Source organism: Symsagittifera roscoffensis, chromosome 2 (assembly GCF_963678635.1).
Source record: "Symsagittifera roscoffensis chromosome 2, txSymRosc1.1, whole genome shotgun sequence".
In the NCBI taxonomy this organism is placed as follows: Eukaryota; Metazoa; Xenacoelomorpha; order Acoela; family Convolutidae; genus Symsagittifera; species Symsagittifera roscoffensis.
This window is the reverse complement of record NC_087063.1, coordinates 48,075,751-48,094,018: the sequence shown is the minus strand read 5'-3', so window position 1 is coordinate 48,094,018 and position 18,268 is coordinate 48,075,751. Positions and strand designations below refer to the sequence as shown.

Here is an 18,268-nt window from a genome sequence, read left to right as displayed (position 1 = left end):
TGGGCTCTAGGTTTTCTTCATCTAGACATCCAAAACTTTTGGTTCAACTACTTTTTCAACATTTATTTTTTTTGGCCTTTTTTTAACGATTGTGTTTTATTGCAAGTGGCGCGAAGCTCCGCTTCGTCCGTTTGTTTTTCGAAATCGTTTTTAATTTCGACAAGTAATAAATTCAAATAGCAAAGCAGTATGCTGTGAAACTAAATTTAACGAGACTGCTCGTATGTGAGGGTAAAGCCCTGAATATTCAGACTGTCCTTTAATTCATATCGAATAGTTTTTGGTATCAAAGTGTAAAATGTTGAGTCGTACGAAATTAGAGCGGTCGATGCGATTGGCTAGCCTCAATTCAATTTGGAATAATTGTGTTGCGTAGGATAGCTCGCCAAGCTTTAATATTTTGCGTGACGCTCTCAGCCATATGAATAAATTCTGCAAAACGCGCAAAATTTAGTCCAAAACATGGCAAATTTGGCAACCCCGAAACTTTACAATAATTAATTAGAGGTAAAAGATCTTTTTGATTTTGAACTCAGGAAGTTGATATCTTCATTGGGGTGTAAACTTTTTTTGTTGAAAACTATTTTTTTGATCGGTGAAAATTGACTGAATAAAAAAAACACTCCGAGAATAAATGTTCCGTTTTCTTCGAAAGTCGGAACAGTTATTTTCCTAATTCAAGAAAATATGAGGTCGGAGACGCGTGTTCTCACGTAAACGGACAACATCAATCTTCTATACTTAGATTTATTTCAGACACTTGAATAGGTTAGTTTCAGACACAGATTTGGAAATTTATCGCAGGAAAGGCATATTTTAAAATGATTTATAAAATTTTATCGACCTTTATTATTACGATCTTAGTATCGGAAAAAAATTCTTTGGAAGGTCAAAGAGTAGAATTCTAAAAGGTTTTATTTGAATTTTTTCACTAAAGAAATTGGAGAATTGAATTTTTGTAAACTGATCTTTTAAACCAGTAACGGCGTTCTTAAGGACGAATTTTTCTTATTTTTAATCGACGAGGAAGCTCTCTTTTTTAAAATGTTCTTGCACGACTTGCACTTAAGTTTTGTTACCCTCATGGTTTTTCAAAAAACATAGAGTTGATAACGGTTTGTGCTTTTTATCTTCAGAAAGGAAAAAAATTGCGAGTCTTTTCATAGCAAGTTAATTTTTTGCAGAGTAGAGAATCACAGATTCAACCACATTGTCGAATTTCAAGTTTTTACGTTTACTAATCTTGTTGGCGGCAGAATCATTGAAGATCTCTTCATCAGCGACTATAAAAAAAATGTGAGGTGAAAAAAGTTAGTATCGGGATATAGTTTGAATAAAAGGAAATCGATCCTGCCGAAAGAAATGGTCAACAACTGAACGCGGACGACTCAACCGAAGACGGATTCAGGGAAGAAGCAGAGTCGAATGAGAGCGGTTAATATAGCGCTATAGCGATTCAACTAGGGACCTGAATGCCTCATCCTCGAAGAGAACTCCTCTGAATAACCCGTTTGCAACCGAAAGTAATTTCTTTTTTAAAAAAAGCGGCAAGCCGTACATCAAACCATCGACAAACAAAAATATCAAGACATCAGAACTCATAGTTACTCTGGTTAATGATCACGTTTTCAGGAAATCTGAGTTAGGTCGAATCAAATGCAGGATCCATGCTCCTAAGAAAAATAAAGGTAGTGCTTCTCTTTGGTTACTGTGACACCTCTATGCTCAGGGTAAGTAAATATAACAAAATATAGGTATCAAATGGTTAATTCTCTTGAATCTTTTAGATCTGTTTTTCTCTTTACGTTCGACTGAGTTCCGTCACGCAGTACGGCACACTGTTCAGTCGTAGAATCAATTAGGTCAACGTAAGTGACCTTGAATAATACTAAATATTTAAATACACAAATAACATACGCACTCCCCAAGGTTACTGTAGTGTGGCTGCAGCTGCAGCTACTGTACCACATTCCCCGGAGGACGAATAAATTTTATAAAAATCAATATAAAATTTTAATAATACGATAGGAGTCTATAAATCTCAGTTTAATGTTACTGTTTGATAAGAGTCTTTGCTTCCTTTTCTAATTTCCTTCTGTCCTTGGTATTGAGTCACATCGTCTCTCTATCTTTGTTTGGAATATCAAATGTCAGTGGGACCCTCCACGAGGCATTCCATGATCTTGTTACATCCAGCAAAGCACATCCAAGTTTTCTTCGAAATAAGTGCCTTTCTAACATCCCTAACTTTGTCTCTGCTAACTTGTTAGTGTTCGTTTTAAGTCTCGCTAGTTTGAGGCAATATGCCTCCAAGGCAGCTTTATTGAAATATGTTAAGTCCTCCTTGGAACAAATCAGGCGTACTGAGTGCTTAACTGGATCGCCATATCTTTTGGGTCCCTGGTTCTTAGTTTGCCGATTACTCCTCCGAATCGGTGCGATGCTGTCCAGATGCTCGTCTTTGCTTGATTCATCCGAGAATCCTGGTGATGTGTCAGTGTGTAGGTCATCATCACCTAGCTCCGCGTCTCTGGACGTGAGAATTTTTTTGGCCGTTTTTTGTATCCCTCTTGTTAAAACTTGATTTGCCCTTTTTTCTCATTCTTCCTTTGTCAAGTCTAGATTTTGGAACGCCTCCAATATAGCTTCTGGACTTGTCTGACGATTAATTTCTTTTATTTTTGCCTGTTTGATTGGAGTTGACGCCTGAGGGGTGCTCATATCTGACCGTCCAGGATTTTCGGTGATTCCGTCCGCGTTTTGTGCGTCTGAAACTGCTGTAGCAGCTTTTGCTCTACGAGCTTCTTGTACGTTCGGTTTCTTACTTTTCTTCATTGGACTGCTTTCGTTCAACTATTTTTGCATACTCAACGTCGGCCGACTGTTTTTGGGTTTTGCCCGTTTTACAGCCAGGTTTAATCCACCCTGACTCGGTGTCTCTCGAGGTGACTCTTACCTGACTGTCCTGGAAGCGCTCTGTAGCTTTGGTGTCGTCAGTTTTCATTCTTATAACTCTCCTCATCCTCCAAACCAAGAGTTTCCTGTAAGCGGACGTTCTTTCCGCCACCTTTGTTTTTCACCTCTTCCCCTTTCGAGAACTTCGTATTCTTTGTGGATTGTGAAGGCAGTGGTGACTTAATTTTCGACTGTGCGATGTCATTTTTTCTGTTTACTGCTCCAGCAGCTGTCTTCACCGTGGATGACGTTTGCGACGTGACCTTTCCTTTTAGAGAATTTGTGAGAGATTTTCCGCTCTTCCGATTTTCGTCCTTGCAAAGCAGAACTGGTTACCATACGTTGTTTTGCTCCTCAGCCTGTTTGTCTTCGATAAACCCCTTCTCCCACGAGTACTGCAGTTCATTTCGTAGGTCTGGATTTATCGTTCTCGTTTCGTCCACCAATCTCCGGATATCGCTATCCGACGCATCCCGTCGAGTGGCATTCCAGGGTGCATTGGCCTCGAGCAGCGTCTTTAATGTTTTGCCCCGGTCTCTATCCATTGCCAGTAACGACTGCTGGTCAAACATCGGATTGACATCCCGATTGTTTGATCCCTTAGGTACTATCTTGACATAGTCCCTGGATTGATCTATTGTTTTCCGTAATTGCGAAGCCGTAAGTGCTAATCTCTCCAAGTGCTGTTTATCTAAATCATCAGAATTTGCTAAAAACTTATCTCTTTATATCTTAAATTCTGTTTTTGGAAGACGACCGAAGTGAGCTTCGAGCGGTGAGCATTGTATGGTTTTTTGTTTCGCCCATCTAAGGTCTTGAGCGAGTTTTTGTGCTAAGGCAGAGCTTTATCGAAGATAGTTTTTCGTCTGAAAGCATTAATCCTAATCTTCTTTTAATTGTTTGAATAGCACGTTCTACTAAACCGCATCCTCGGTGATCTCCCACCGGGCAAAGTTTTTGTTCGATGTTGTTTTCGGAACAGAAGTTTTTTTTCATTATTTTTTCTTTACCTAGAAAAATGATCAGTTCTTATAGATTCTGGTATTACATGTGTGTCAATGTAGGTCCGTAGGAATTTAATTGACGACTTTCCCCCAGTCGATTTAGTAAATTTCACCGATGGAAATTTGAATACCGATCTATTGCTACTAATAAGTAAAAGTTTTTTCCCCTATGATTTTCAAGCGGTCCAGCGTAGTCGAATTGTAACTCTTGACCCGACTGCGTTAGCAGTGGCAGTGGTTTAGTTACATTTTTGGGAATGATATATTTAGCATTCGTACCATAGCGAGTGCAGCTTCTACATTCTTCGACCAAATTAACGATGTCCACCACAAGGCATGTGTGGCCACCACAAGTAGTGCGACACATTGAGCATTGCCTCTTGGCCGGGATGACCCCAATGAATCCGTTTAAGTACTGCCGAGCGCAGTTGACAAGGAACCGCTAACCTATCGCTTACGAGAATGCAGTCGTCCACTACGCTTAGCTGGTTCCATGAATAATTCGTGTATGGGCCCATCATCTCGAAACTGTGTCTATCGTTTCGTTCGATCACTCTTCTGAGGCGGTCCATCCCTGTGTCCTTCATGGTCAATTCGGCGAGTAGTGTCCGGTCAAACATCGCGCTAGCTTATCTGTCCCGCCTGGTATCGCGTCATTGGCACCTCGCTCTTCTTTTCTAGAGTTTTGGCTGATTCTTCTTGAAACCACATTCACATCGTGATCCTCTTCGTCCGGAATGTCCGCCGTGATGTCCACCTCAACTATCGGCATTCCTTCCACTTGATTAACGCAAGTCTCGATTGCGTTAGGACTGACCATTTGTGTCTGTGCCTCCAGTTCAAGTATGGTTTTTGGCTTTTCCGATCTCTCGAAACCCACTAAGTCATAAAAAGAAACTAGTTGGGATCTCTCCTTTTTGTCAACCGCCATTTTGCTGCATGCAGCTGATGCTGACGCTCCTTCTTTACCCATTAGACTCGCCGATGTAGAAGTCCCTGCTTCGTCTTCATTCTTAATCTGCTGCCGCATTATCTTCCACTCAGCATATGGTATTTCTGAGTCTGAGCTGTCTGTGTCCTCGTTCGTAGCTCTTGTTCCCCGTTTATCAATCTTGTTCGTTGGAAAGTTGTTTCCATTTCTTCCTCTGTCACTTGATTGTGTCCCCCACTCTGTCTGATGTCACTAATCCTCACTTTCTTCTTCCCACTCCTGTTCTCCACCTTGTCTTTATCGATCTCCGCGCTTCCATCGTTTTCCATCGTCAAGTTTCTGACTGAAAATTTTTTTATAATTTTTTGGCAAACTGATTTGAATGAGAGAATTTGCATGAGGTGTTTGTTTCAGAGTTTGAAATTCGCGAGTTTTGACCGTTTTCAATCCGGTCGAGACTTGTTCATTTTGAAACGATCTGGTTGCTATAGCAAACGTGGGATGACGTGTTTGCTTTATCGTCACCGCCAGTGTTGCTACTAGAATTTTCTAGAATTAATTCGTTTCGAACAGGCTCGGCCATATCCAATAGCCGATTGTTCAAACAGTAGAGAGCTTTATGAAAATTTTCAGTCGATGTTACTACGAACTTCTCATCCAGTTCAGACTCTGACCAAGGTTCTCCATTTGGTTCTCTTGAAAGACAATCAACTACACCCATATCTTTTCCAGGTATGTTCATGATTTTGAACTGATATGGTAACAATCTATCAACCCATCTTGTGAGTCGAGACTGATACGCTTTGTTTAAACGATTATCGCCCAAAGCAGATGTTAGCGCTTCATGGTCCGTAGCTGTAGTAAATTCTCTACCCAAAAATTAGTCTTTAAATATGTCTACAGCCCATACTATTGCCAACAATTCTAGCTCATTTGTCGAATATTTTTTCTCCTGTGTATTCAAGCACCTTGATGCAAAAACAGTTGGCATCCACTCCCCCTCCTCTGTTTTTTGTTCGAAAATGGCCCCGAGACCACTGTGACTCGCGTCACTTTTCACTTGTATATCTTTTGCCGGGTTATAGTAATTAATTTGTGCAATGTTCGCCAGTGCTTTCTTTATTTCGTGAAAAATTATTGAGTGTTTTTCCTCCCACTCAAATTTCTTCACCAGAATTTGGATATTTTTCAGTTTCTTCTTTTAATTTTCGTCTCGTAATAAAGGCCTAAGTTTATCAGTTAGACTCGCTGCATTCTAAATAATTTTTGACTGGTGGTTGATGCTACCCATAAAGGATCGCAGTTGTTTTAGTGACTTAGGTGGAATCAAATTAAGTATTGCTTCTGTCTTCGTTATTTTAGGAACAAAACCCGATGGTGATAGCTTATATCCAAGCCAATTCACCTCCGACTGGAAGAACTCACATTTAGGAGTTTTCAATGCTAAGTTGTTGTCATTTAGCTTTTTTAGAACGTCCAAAACTAATTTTTCATGTTATTTTTCATCTCCTTTCGAAACAATCAAAATATCGTCTAAGAAACAAATGCATTCGGAGCGTGATCCATGGCTTTTTGAAACTCCGCTGGCATGTTCGCCAGACCATAGAAGCCTGGAAGAAACCTGTACGTTCCGGTTGCTTGTCCCCCCACAATAATGAAATTACACTGTTTTGACTTTTCAGCAGTCATTTTGAGTTAGCTATATGCGCATTTTAAGTCTAAAACTGTGAAATACAGCGTACCTACTGTATTTGCAGCAACGATTTGACTGACTCCATCTAGAAGTTACTCGACGTTTGGCATCTGATATTTGTTTTTAAACAGTTTTTTGTTAATAGGTTTAGCGTCTAACGCTAATTTGATCGAGTCGTCTTTTTTCACTGTGATGACATTTGCGGCAATGAAACAGTCACTGGTACATTTATCCAATTTATTTATATGTCCTTCCGATAACAATTTAGTTAGTTGCGATTAAACTTTAACTTTATCCTCTATTGCCGACCTCCATAATGGGTTCTTGCTTTATCTTTACTTGTGAGCCCATTAGACCGCCTCTACTTGCAGTGTTCTGCAGTGTTAGCATATGATTTTTGAAAGGCTTGCCTCGTTTGTTTGCTTTGTTCAAACTTAAGCGCTCTCTTCAGAACTTCGTCAGAAGTGAATGTTTCAAAAGTCAACGCATCTTGTAGAGCTGGGTTTTTTCAATTTTGAAATGAGCAGATCTCGAACTTATTCGTCTTCTAATGTGCCAAGCTCCGCTTTTGCTGCTTGCGCAGTCAGTGCGGCATGGAAAGATTCTAGCGACTTGCCTTAATAATTTATCTCTGGCTTCTCAGTTTGCGATGGCTTCTACATCCTCATTGGCTCTAGGTGTTTCAGGCCGTGGCATTGGTTCTTTTATCACCGCTTTTGGATCCTCTAATAGTACTTCTGGATTCACATTCTCTTTTACAGTAACTGCCAGTAAAAATTGGACGAACCAAATTTTAAACTTCCATGGTGAATCCTTGCCAAAAAACCTGCTGACTGCGCCATATGATACCTCTATGCTCAGGGTATATAAATATAACAAAATATAGGTCTCAAATGGTTAATTCTCTTGAATCTTTTAGATCTATTTTTCTCTTTAAGTTCGACTGGGTTCCGTCACGCAGTACGGCACACTGTTCAGTCGTAGAATCAATTAGGTCAACGTAAGTGACCTGTAATAATACTAAACATACAAATACATAAATAACATACGCACTCCCCAAGGTTACTGTAGTGTGGCTGCAGCTGCAGCTACTGTACCACAGTTACTGGGCTCCAGTGATACAAAAGGAAAACGCAAGAAGTCGTACCGGTGAAACCCAATGGGTGTGCAAAAACATTCCAGACCCTTGAAACGCAGGAAGGCTTCATCAAAACAATCCTACAAAGATGACCCAACTTAGCATTAAAGCGATCAGGATTCCCGGAATAAAATTTTCTTAGGAAATGACCCCATGGACCTAAAATAAATTTACTCTAAACCGAATGTGTTCAAATAGAATCCATGAGAGGACCAGAACGATGAGATACTACACTCATCTAACCTTCTACCTAGTGTTACAGATACATTAAGAAGATCAAAACAATTGCTGCTAGTTATTCTAGACTACAACACTAGGGGCACTCCCCAATCACATCTACCCCACCATTTGTAAAACTTGAAAAACAGGAAGCAGCAGGTCGATCGAATTTTCCGACAAAGGAAATCCCAGTCAAATTCAAGGGGACGTTATAAACAACCAATTCGGGGTTACAGGATAATCGTACTTTTGTGTCAAGCTCTCTTAAGACTCTTTCTCTCCCCAGCTAACCAATTATCCGCCTGCAATCTCCAAAACAAGAAGAAACAACGATCCTCCAAAATTCAGATTTAGTTTAAAAATTTGATTTTTTTAAATTTCTCAAGCGTATTAACAAATAAATGATGAGGTTCTCGAAGTCGAACTTTCGCGCTAATTTTTTTCTATTCAATGGTAGTTAGTTAATTGCTGTAGAATCGTTGGAGGTATCTGTCAATTTGTAGACCCGATGTCTTGAAACTTCTCTGTCCAAACTCACAAGGGGAAAATGTATATGCTGTGATATTACTTTTTATTCTTCAATCCTATTTTACAAGCAAAGCTTGTGTTGTAGTATGAACTCTCTTTTTTTGCAACCTAAAATGCAAATATTGCTGCGACGCAAATATTGTTGCGACAAAATGTGTTCAGTTTGAAAGTGTTCATTTTGATCAATAACCAGCTATTAAGTACAGGCAGTGCTAAAGATACTAACACAGACTATTATATAAGCATTTTAACTTCAAGGTATCATGAATTTGTAGCGTAGGGGTAGTGAAGAAGAACCGAAACAAAATAAGAGGGTTCGAACCTGGGCAGGGTCGAATGTTTTTAATGAACATTTTCGCTAACTAGATTAAATGCATCCGCTCTATAAATTGAGGCAGGCTAGTTGGTTTTTTTTTCAAATTGACTGGTACTGCTAATGCGTCATAACTGACTTTCATCACTTAGCAATATGTAGATTCGTTTTTGGCCTGCTTCACTTCAGAAATTTTGTATACTCAAAGTTTTACTCATTCAGTTTTTCCCAGTAGCGTTATCGGTCATCTTTTTGCTTGTGTATGCGAAATGCAACTTCGCTCTATGTAAAAGTATGCCAGCAGAAGGAATGCTGTGAACTGAATTTTCGTATTAGAATCCATTTGAAAGCCATTCTCTAACTTATACCTGACTAACATAGCTGACAAGTCCACTGGACTTAAAGTTAGATCACGTGTTTCAACTAAATAGACAAACTCATTTACCTCAGTTTTTTTTCAAATGTTTTGTTTACTAGACTTAGTTAAATTATTAGAACATTTTATCAATAATGTGAAGTTTTAACTAAATCTATTCCCGTACCGAGACAATTCTTTATTTCTGACCTGAAATACTTTGTATCTCATCTTATTTCTGCTCAGAAAATCTTTTTGAAATGTTCAAATAAAGCAAGGATTTTCTTTAAATGCTATATTTCTCATCTTAATTTTGATGAGAAAATAGTTGAATCTAGGCTATTTCTAGCTAAGAAAAAATCTCCTGGTGTGCTCAAACCCCAGACCTTCGGCTTTCTAGGCGAAAGTTCTAGCCACTAGGCTACACACGATAAAGATTGACAGTTTCAGCAAAATAAAGATTTTTATAACAAGTGTTAGTTTGCTTTGCATTGCTACTGTTACTGTGTATACTCGAAGCATGCTTATCTCGTTGCGGTTGAGCAGTGAACTGTTTTTTGGTTATTTCTTTCTAAAAAAAAACTAGATCACTTTTGCACAGAATTTAGGGGTACGGGTTAAAGACCGAGGACATCCAGTGTAATAATAATGTTTCAGATGAGTTCTTGCTGTGTAAATATCTTCGCAAACGCAAGGAGTTAGAATTTATGGCCTCATATTTGGCTTACAGCAAGCTTGACTTTCTCGTTTTGATAAACAGTTCTCTTCATAACAAGTCCAATTCTCTGCTATGAGCGACGCTATTTTCTCTGCTCCTTTCCAGTTCCCTTTAGTTTTTCTAAAATCTCTGACAGGAAAAATTTTTTAAAATGACTTTTCAGGTTATAAACTGCAATAAACCGTGTCAGCTTGAAAAGGTCAATCAGTTTTTACAGCCTTCTTACATGCAAAAACGGTGTGAATAATTTTTGAACAGCTTAATTTTGCAATTTTACGAAGGAGTGGGAAACTGGAAAAGAGGCGAGCCCTGCATTGTTTTACTAAATTCTTGTTCAGAGTTTTCGTTTGCTAAAAAAATTGGTACGCGGAACTGTTAGGCAGTGTCAAACAAATTTGGTCCTGATGCGTAAGGTTAAAAAGCCCCTGGTTGCACTATGCCTATGCGAGGAAAAAAGAATCCAGTTTTTCTATTTTAATAGTGTTTTACGTGTTACTATGGCTGTGAATAGATAAGAAAACTATGCAAGGCATGAATAGCAAATCTGTTCAAAATACTTTAATTATTCAATTGCCATATGAACCACTTTTGAACAGCTTTTTGCGTATTTTTACGATGGGGGTGAGAAACTTAAAAAAACTAGTTTTGTTTTGTCTGTCGTTTTTCCTTGAAAGAGTAAATCAAGTGCTCAAGAACCAACTTGATCCCATGTTTTATTTGCGATGATCCTGTCTTGTTTGTGAGGATATTTACACAGCAAAAGCACCTCTGAAACAAGTTATGATATACCGACTGGCTTACACTTTATAAACAACTTGTCTGAAATTATCGACTAGCTGTTTTCAAAAAGTTTTATCTAGCATGCGTCAAAAACTCACGGCTGTTTCTTGAACAGTCGCACAGAACAGGACAAAACTTGAAGATCAAATTCGTTCATTTGCTCGTTGCAATCAAAAAGTTCCTAACTTCTTTATCCTGATACTGTAGTAAGTTTTTGGAATGGCACCGCTGGCTGCCTCGTCATTACATGATTGCAAGAACACGGGCACTCCAAGAGTTGCATCTCTTGAAGTCAATTGTGGGACTATTTCTTTTTGTTACAAGGGAAAAATTTCTTACACCAAATGGCTGTTTCAACTTTTTATAAAGTTTTGATTATTGTTATACTCAAGTTGGAAACATTTGCTAGCTAGGACCAAAATCATTGGGTTTCAACTAGTTTCTAACTTGGTTTTTGTTAAATTACTTAGTTTTTGTTCCATTGCGGGCCTTGCTAGCAATAAAATGACCGATCGGATCATCGTCACAGTCCGGAAATATGCATATTTTATACGCAACCCGTGCGTTACTAAAACTTCGTCTGGTTTCAGATGGAGCCGCTGAACTTCTCACAGACCCAACTCTGCTTTTCTTCGAAACGCTCTCTATTTTTGATGGACTTCTAGTCGTGCTTCTTTTCCGTCCTGCTTGTGAGCTTTTTCGACTCGCCGTCCCAGGCGCGGAAGGTGCTACCGGTCCACTCTCCGATACTTCTTCACTAACTGCGCTGCTCTTCTTAGAGGGGCTTTGAGATCCTTTACGACTCGCGGTCTCAGAAGCTGCAGCGGTTGCTGCTCCGCTCTCAGATACTTGCGCTCCAGCTGCGCTGCTATTCTTAGAGGGGCTTTGAGATCCTTTTCGGCTCGCGGTCACAGAAGCTACAGCTGTTGCCGCTCCGCCCTCAGACACTTGCGCACCAGCTGCGCTGCCCTTCTTAGAGGGGCTTTGAGATCCTTTTCTGCTCGCGGTCGCAGAAGCTGCAGCGGTTGCCGCTCCGCTCTCAGAAACATGCGCACTAGCTGCGCTGCCCTTCTTAGATGTACTTCGAGATCTTTTCCGACTCGCTCTGCTCTCAGTTACTTCTTCACTGGCTGCGCTGCTTTTCTTAGAGGGGCTTTGAGATCCTTTACGGCTCGTAGATCCACTTTGGCCGGACTTCCGCTGACTCCCTGAGAATGCTGTTCCAGTTTGTCCGGATCCACCGGGACGACCTCTGGAGCCATCGGTTCCACTCAGTCGACCTCTTCCCTGCTCTGCCTCGAAGATATCAGCTCCATCCTTTGCATTTTCTTCCGGGAGGCCTTCGTTGTCTGGATCACTGGACTCATTCTTCGGGCAATGGATTGGACAATGAGTGCATTCCATATTTTGATTCTGATCCTCTTCGTCTGCAGATTGCATATTGTTTGTTCGCCGACTTTCGAGGAAAATGAAAAAAGCTGCTGATGGGACAAGTTTGTTACGAGATGTAAGGCGGAGAACTCGAGAAAAGAACTAGAAGAGGAAAATTGGAAAAACTTTTAATGAGACAACTTTGTTACGAAATGAAGATTCGATCTCGAAATGGCGGTTTCAAATCAAAATGTGACTGGAAGTCAGAACTACATCACGACTAACTTTCAAGATGAGATGCAAGACCTAATCCCGCGTTTTGATTAGATTACTTTTTTACTTTTTCATATCAACTCACCCCCCCCCCCCCTCTCTCTCTCTCTCCTACACAACACTTGGGGAAAAAGAGTTCACACGAGCACACATTTCAATTTTTGGTTCTTTTGATATCGACTACCCCCCCCCCCACACATTAGCACACATTTCAACTTTTGGTTCTATGGCTCTTTTTCCTTACCCCACCCCACCTGCAATTTGTTAAAATTAAAAGTACTGTTCACATTGTCCGACTGTGATGAAAATTGACATGCAGACTAATAAGCCCACGATAAACATATTTGTTCTGCATTGTCAACCTTGTAAAACCACTCGTTAGACCATAAAATTGATGCTTGTGTGAGGTGAGGGGGGGGGAAGAGCCGGTGCAATTTTCTCCCCTCACATGCAATTTTCTCTACCACCCCCCCCCCCCTCCCCCCCCAACCTCGCGTAAGCATCAGTTTTCTTGTGTAACTAGTGGTTTTACAAGATTGAGTATGAGAATTATGCCGTATGCTTATTTTGACCACAATCGAACAATGTAAGTAAATCTTTTACTTATAAGAATTGGCAGATGGGGTGGGAAAATGGAAAAGAGCCGAGCCCTGCATTTTTTTTTACTAATTCATTGTTCATAAATTTTGAATGCTACAAAAGTTGGTATGCGGACTAGTTAGGCAGTGGCAAACATATTTGGTCTTCATACATAGCCTTTTAAAGCCCCTGGTTACACTATGCCTATGTTAGCAAAAAAGAGTCCAGCTTTTCTATTTTCATAGGTGTTTTACCTGTTTTTATGGCTATAAATAGATAAGAATACTATGCAAGGCATGAATTGCAAATCGGTTGCAAAATATTTCAAATATCAAATCTGTTGCAAAATAGCAACTCCGTTTAAGTGGATTATAAAGGATTTTTCTTTCCTCAAAAAAATCAATTTCAGGACAAAATAATGGATTATAATTGATTATAATGGATTAATTTTCTTTTTCAAGAATAATCGATTTCGGGGTCTGAGTTTTACATCCGTAACAGATTTTAATCAATTGTTTTGTCTTGGGAATCCATTATAATCGATTAGAATCCATGAGCGCAGTCGGTGCGGGTTTACTGTAGTAAGTTTTTGGAATGGCACCGCTGGCTGCCTCGTCATTACATGATTGCAAGAACACGGGCACTCCAAGAGTTGCATCTCTTGAAGTCAATTGTGGGACTATTTCTTTTTCTTACAAGGGAAAAATTTCTTACACCAAATGGCTGTTTAAACTTTTTATAACATTTTGATTATTGCTATACTCAAGTTGGAAACATTTGCTAGCTAGGACCAAAATCATTGGGTTTCAACTAGTTTCTAACTTGGTTTTTGTTAAATTACTTAGTTTTGGTTCCATTGCTGGCCTTTGCTAGCAATAAAATGACCGATCGGATCATCGTCACAGTCCGGAAATATGCATATTTTATACGCAACCCGTGCGTTACTAAAACTTCGTCTGGTTTCAGATGGAGCCGCTGAACTTCTCACAGACCCAACTCTGCTTTTCTTCGAAACGCTCTCTATTTTTCATGGACTTCTAGTCGTGCTTCTTTTCCGTCCGGCTTGTGAGCTTCTTCGACTCGCCGTCCCAGGCGCGGAAGGTGCTACCGGTCCACTCTCCGATACTTCTCCACTAACTGCGCTGCTCTTCTTAGAGGGGCTTTGAGATCCTTTACGACTCGCGGTCTCAGAAGCTGCAGCAGTTGCTGCTCCGCTCTCAGACACTTGCGCTCCAGCTGCGCTGCTGTTCTTAGAGGGGCTTTGAGATCCTTTTCGGCTCGCGGTCACAGAAGCTGCAGCTGTTGCCGCTCCGCCCTCAGACACTTGCGCACCAGCTGCGCTGCCCTTCTTACAGGAACACAATATACAGATTCTTACACAAGACAATCTAACTTTTAAATTTGAAATAACAGTGAAACTAAATAATTTAGTCTATCACCCAACACCCTTAGCTCCACCAAATATAACAGCTCAACCTGTACCGCCCTCATTTATTACAACAAAACTTGTCAATAGATACGACAGCTATACAAGAGAGACACTTGGATATACAACATTCTATAACCCATTTTCAGGACTCTCTGACTCATAATCTTAGAACTTTTTTCCTTAAAATCCTTTCCCCCTGTTCTTTTAGAATCTACATTCCATCAAAATCCTTCCCCTCGAACAAGACCACAAAACTTACTAGTTACACATTATGATTGTGAAGAAAAAGAACAAAAAACACTAAATAAATACGCAATAAACCAAGTTACGCAATGCAAAACAGAATCACAAGAAATCGAATCCACAATTGTAGTAGCAACACGCAATTCAAAAGCACGAGCTACACCTTCATAGGATATAATTTCACAGCGAAAATTTCAGAGATAAAAGTACCTTGTTTCCAAGTCTCCAATGGAAACAAAAATACATTCGACCACGAACCCTTTTACCAAAGCAACATCAAAAGACTCTTAAATCTTAACCCTGAAGACTGTAAAAACGAACTAAAACGATTACAAATAACTACGAATAAAGGCAGGAATCGTCAACTAGTCAATTTTTAATTTTTTCCAGACTCTGCACATCAAGCAGAACTTCAAAGATACCAAAGTAATATAAATTTAGATGACCAATACGCTTCGTGATCTAATCGATAAAAATTGGATTTCACACATTGGAAGAAATAACCTTCAAATTGCAAAGCAGACACAAAAAATAAAGGAACCAACAGATAATGTTTTTTATTGGAAAATTCAATTAGAAAAATACAAATAACACGAGATTTAAAAGACGACACTATAATTTGTCAAGGAATTCACCTACCTTGCAAAAATGATCAAGGTTATTGCAGTCCTACCACGCGAACCCAGGCAACTTTATTTTGGTTCCCTGAAGAACACATGTATCTCATTTCAATTTGCTAAAAATCACGCAAGAATGACCGAATTTCATCAAAAATATTACATTGAATGAAGGTTTTTTGAAAAAGTAAACCCTAATAAAATAAGATCCAATGGACACAACTATAAACATATTGATGGAATAGAAAACTAATTAACACGCTTTCAAATTTATCCTGAAACAGAAATGACTTGTAAAAATAAATCACCACTTTTCATAACACAATTTTCAGAAATTCTTGTCGAATACGAAAAAAGGTTTTGACATGAAAACAGGAAAAATGAATATACACGCAAATCACCCAAACCAAATCCGCGACAATGAAAATACTGATATCCCGGTAACATTTTTGAAAACACAGGAAACCCTGGAGGAGAACTTCGCCCACAAGCTAAAGATCGCACACATTTACAAAAATTTTCACTGATTAGTAATACATATTTTGTTGCAGTCCGTTATGGTATACAGTTAGATATGAAATTGGAGTATGAAGTAAGTAGAATTTTTCAAGAAATGTCACTATTTGAATTAGAAACACTCCATCACCTATGTGAACTCGAACGAACACAAATGTTACAATCACTAGCATTAGCAGTATTAAAAAGCCCTACGCTGGATTATTGTTATCAGGCAATAGATCAAACTTTATTGTCTTTGAAGGAAACATTCTCTGCTACTACACATGTTTTAAAAAGTATCACCATTATACGTTTTTGACGATAAACGATGTTTTAACAGAATCCCTTTATTCTACAAAAATAATGTATATTTTGTGGACACACTTACCAGACGCACGTACTTTTGGGATACAGCTGTTCCATATAGATCTGAAAATGGTCACAATGTAGTACAGCCACACCCAAATGAGAATAAAAACTACCTTCTCAACCCATACCCTACTTTTGCGCCATCATAAAAGAAACTCTCACCAGAAAGCATTAGAGCTATCGCTCGTAACCCAAATATAGATATACAATCAAAAGGCATAAACTCTCGATCAGACATACAACATCACAGTCAAACACAACACTTTCAAGAACTTCTTACTAAAATGGTCACAATCCAAAGACAATCAATAGACCAAAATTTACACAAACTTGCTGAAACTGCAGGATTTTCTGACATATACGCACAGGATTTTAGCGGATACTTTGAAGATATAAAAGACTACAACTATCTTAACAGTGAAAAGTACCGTCCACAAACATCTCTCCTATAAATGTTTTAAGCTTTGTAAATCTAAAAAATGAACTTCCCTCTTTTCTATGGCACTATTACATCTTAGAAAAATTGACTATAGTCTACGCTATATTTTGTTTTGGATTACTCTTCTCACTATTGAAAGGAATCTACAACACTTGCGCGATACAGACACAAGTAAACAAACAAACAAGTGTAGCGCGTGTATTATTTGCACGGTATTTTTGGAATATTTTCAACCTCAATCAATAGAAAATTCAGACGCTCAAGTTTTGGAATATAACAAAAAATTAAATAGAACCTTAAGTGGAACAAAAATTATTTCACAACAAGATATTCAAACCCCATCACATTTTAAAATGAAGAAATAGTTGAAACAATGCCGACAACTAGACAACACAGCATTTCTCCCATTCATCCTACATTTACATAAATACTACATTTCCGCAGTCAACCATACAATCCTTAGGAAAACCATCTGATGCCCCAAAATATTCACAAATGGCTGATCCAAAATTTAGACCAGTAACGAAATCACGACAAACAAATAAACAAAAAAATTCCCACAAAAAAAAATTTTCGGATTATACATAAGATTTTTTTTGCAAAAAGTAAAATAACAAAACATACTCATATGAACAGTCAGAATCAACCACAGGTACAACACTACAATCAACAGGTACCACTAGAAAATTATCGCTCATATTTTTTCAATGATCAACAACGAAGAACTACAGTAGACTGTAGCCAAATTTTCCCGTTTTTTTAACAAAATTAAAACGTAGCCAAAAAACAGTTCACAAGAAGACAAAACTTTTATCCCACAATCTAAAATATTAGAGAAAACTGAATTGCAGAAACCCTTTTCCAATTAATTAATTACATGAATTAATATCAAGTTTTTTTCTTTCTCTTTATTTCATTTCCAGATTTCAAATAACTAGTTCACTTTCAACCATCCAATAAAAAAAAACTAGGGAGCTTCTTCCTATATCTCCAGACTTTTCTTCAAAAAAAATTGCCAACATCAAACCCACTTGTCAGAAATTATTGAATTTTCCGACCAATTTCGATTTCCAACTCGAAAACTAGAAGAAAAGTTTCGACAAACCAAACCATTTCTCGAATGCTTCTCTCTTAAACAGTTCAATATCTAAAAACAATAACTTCAAAACTTCTTTCAGTTTTCACATTCTTTTCTCAAATCAGTATATTTTTTATCATAGACACCCTTGAAATATTCCTCCTCTTTTTCATTTTTTTTGCAGTCTCTTTGTCATTTTCGCTCCCTCATAACACCTACCTAAGCTTCTCAAAAATCCTTGACCACATCCTCAGGTACAATTTTTCAACAACTTTTGAAATGTTAAGATGTTTATTCAATAGAAAAGACATCTTTCTTCTTGTCGTAATTTTTGTCACCTTCCTCAGTTCCCTAATTTTGACAATATTTAAATGTATAAAAAAGGCAATAATCACTTTCGCAATAGCAAAATAATTAACTTTTTATTGAAGAATTTTATAAGCAACATAGACATCGTTCAACAAATTATTTTTCTCTTAATTGTTTTTTTTTCTTGAAAAATGTTATAAAAAACCTAGATATCGTTCAAAAAAGAAAAAAGAGCCACCGACTACGACATTCCAACAACACCAACGTCTAGTCAAACAAACCAATCTCAATCATCAACACGCACTTCATTTCAAGAAAATCCCTACGCATTCGAAGAAACACTTGATACCAGTAGTCCACCACCCATTACCCTTAGCTCCACCAAATGAAACAGCTCAATATGTATCTCCCCCATTTATTACAACAAAA

The 18,268-nt window shown here is 38.5% G+C and overlaps 1 protein-coding gene across 1 annotated transcript; it reads right to left on the bottom strand.

Moving 5' to 3' along the window:
* Positions 1-11,096: 11,096 nt before the first annotated feature.
* Positions 11,097-12,074, bottom strand: LOC134839863 (mucin-19-like). Its single transcript, XM_063855489.1, has one exon. The coding sequence runs from the start codon at positions 12,072-12,074 to the stop codon at positions 11,097-11,099; it is 978 nt and encodes a 325-aa protein (XP_063711559.1).
* Positions 12,075-18,268: the final 6,194 nt, after the last annotated feature.

Coding starts and splice junctions, on each gene's coding strand:
- LOC134839863 (XM_063855489.1), bottom strand. CDS start 12,074: ATGCAATCTGCAGACGAAGAGGATCAGAATCAAAATATGGAATGCACT.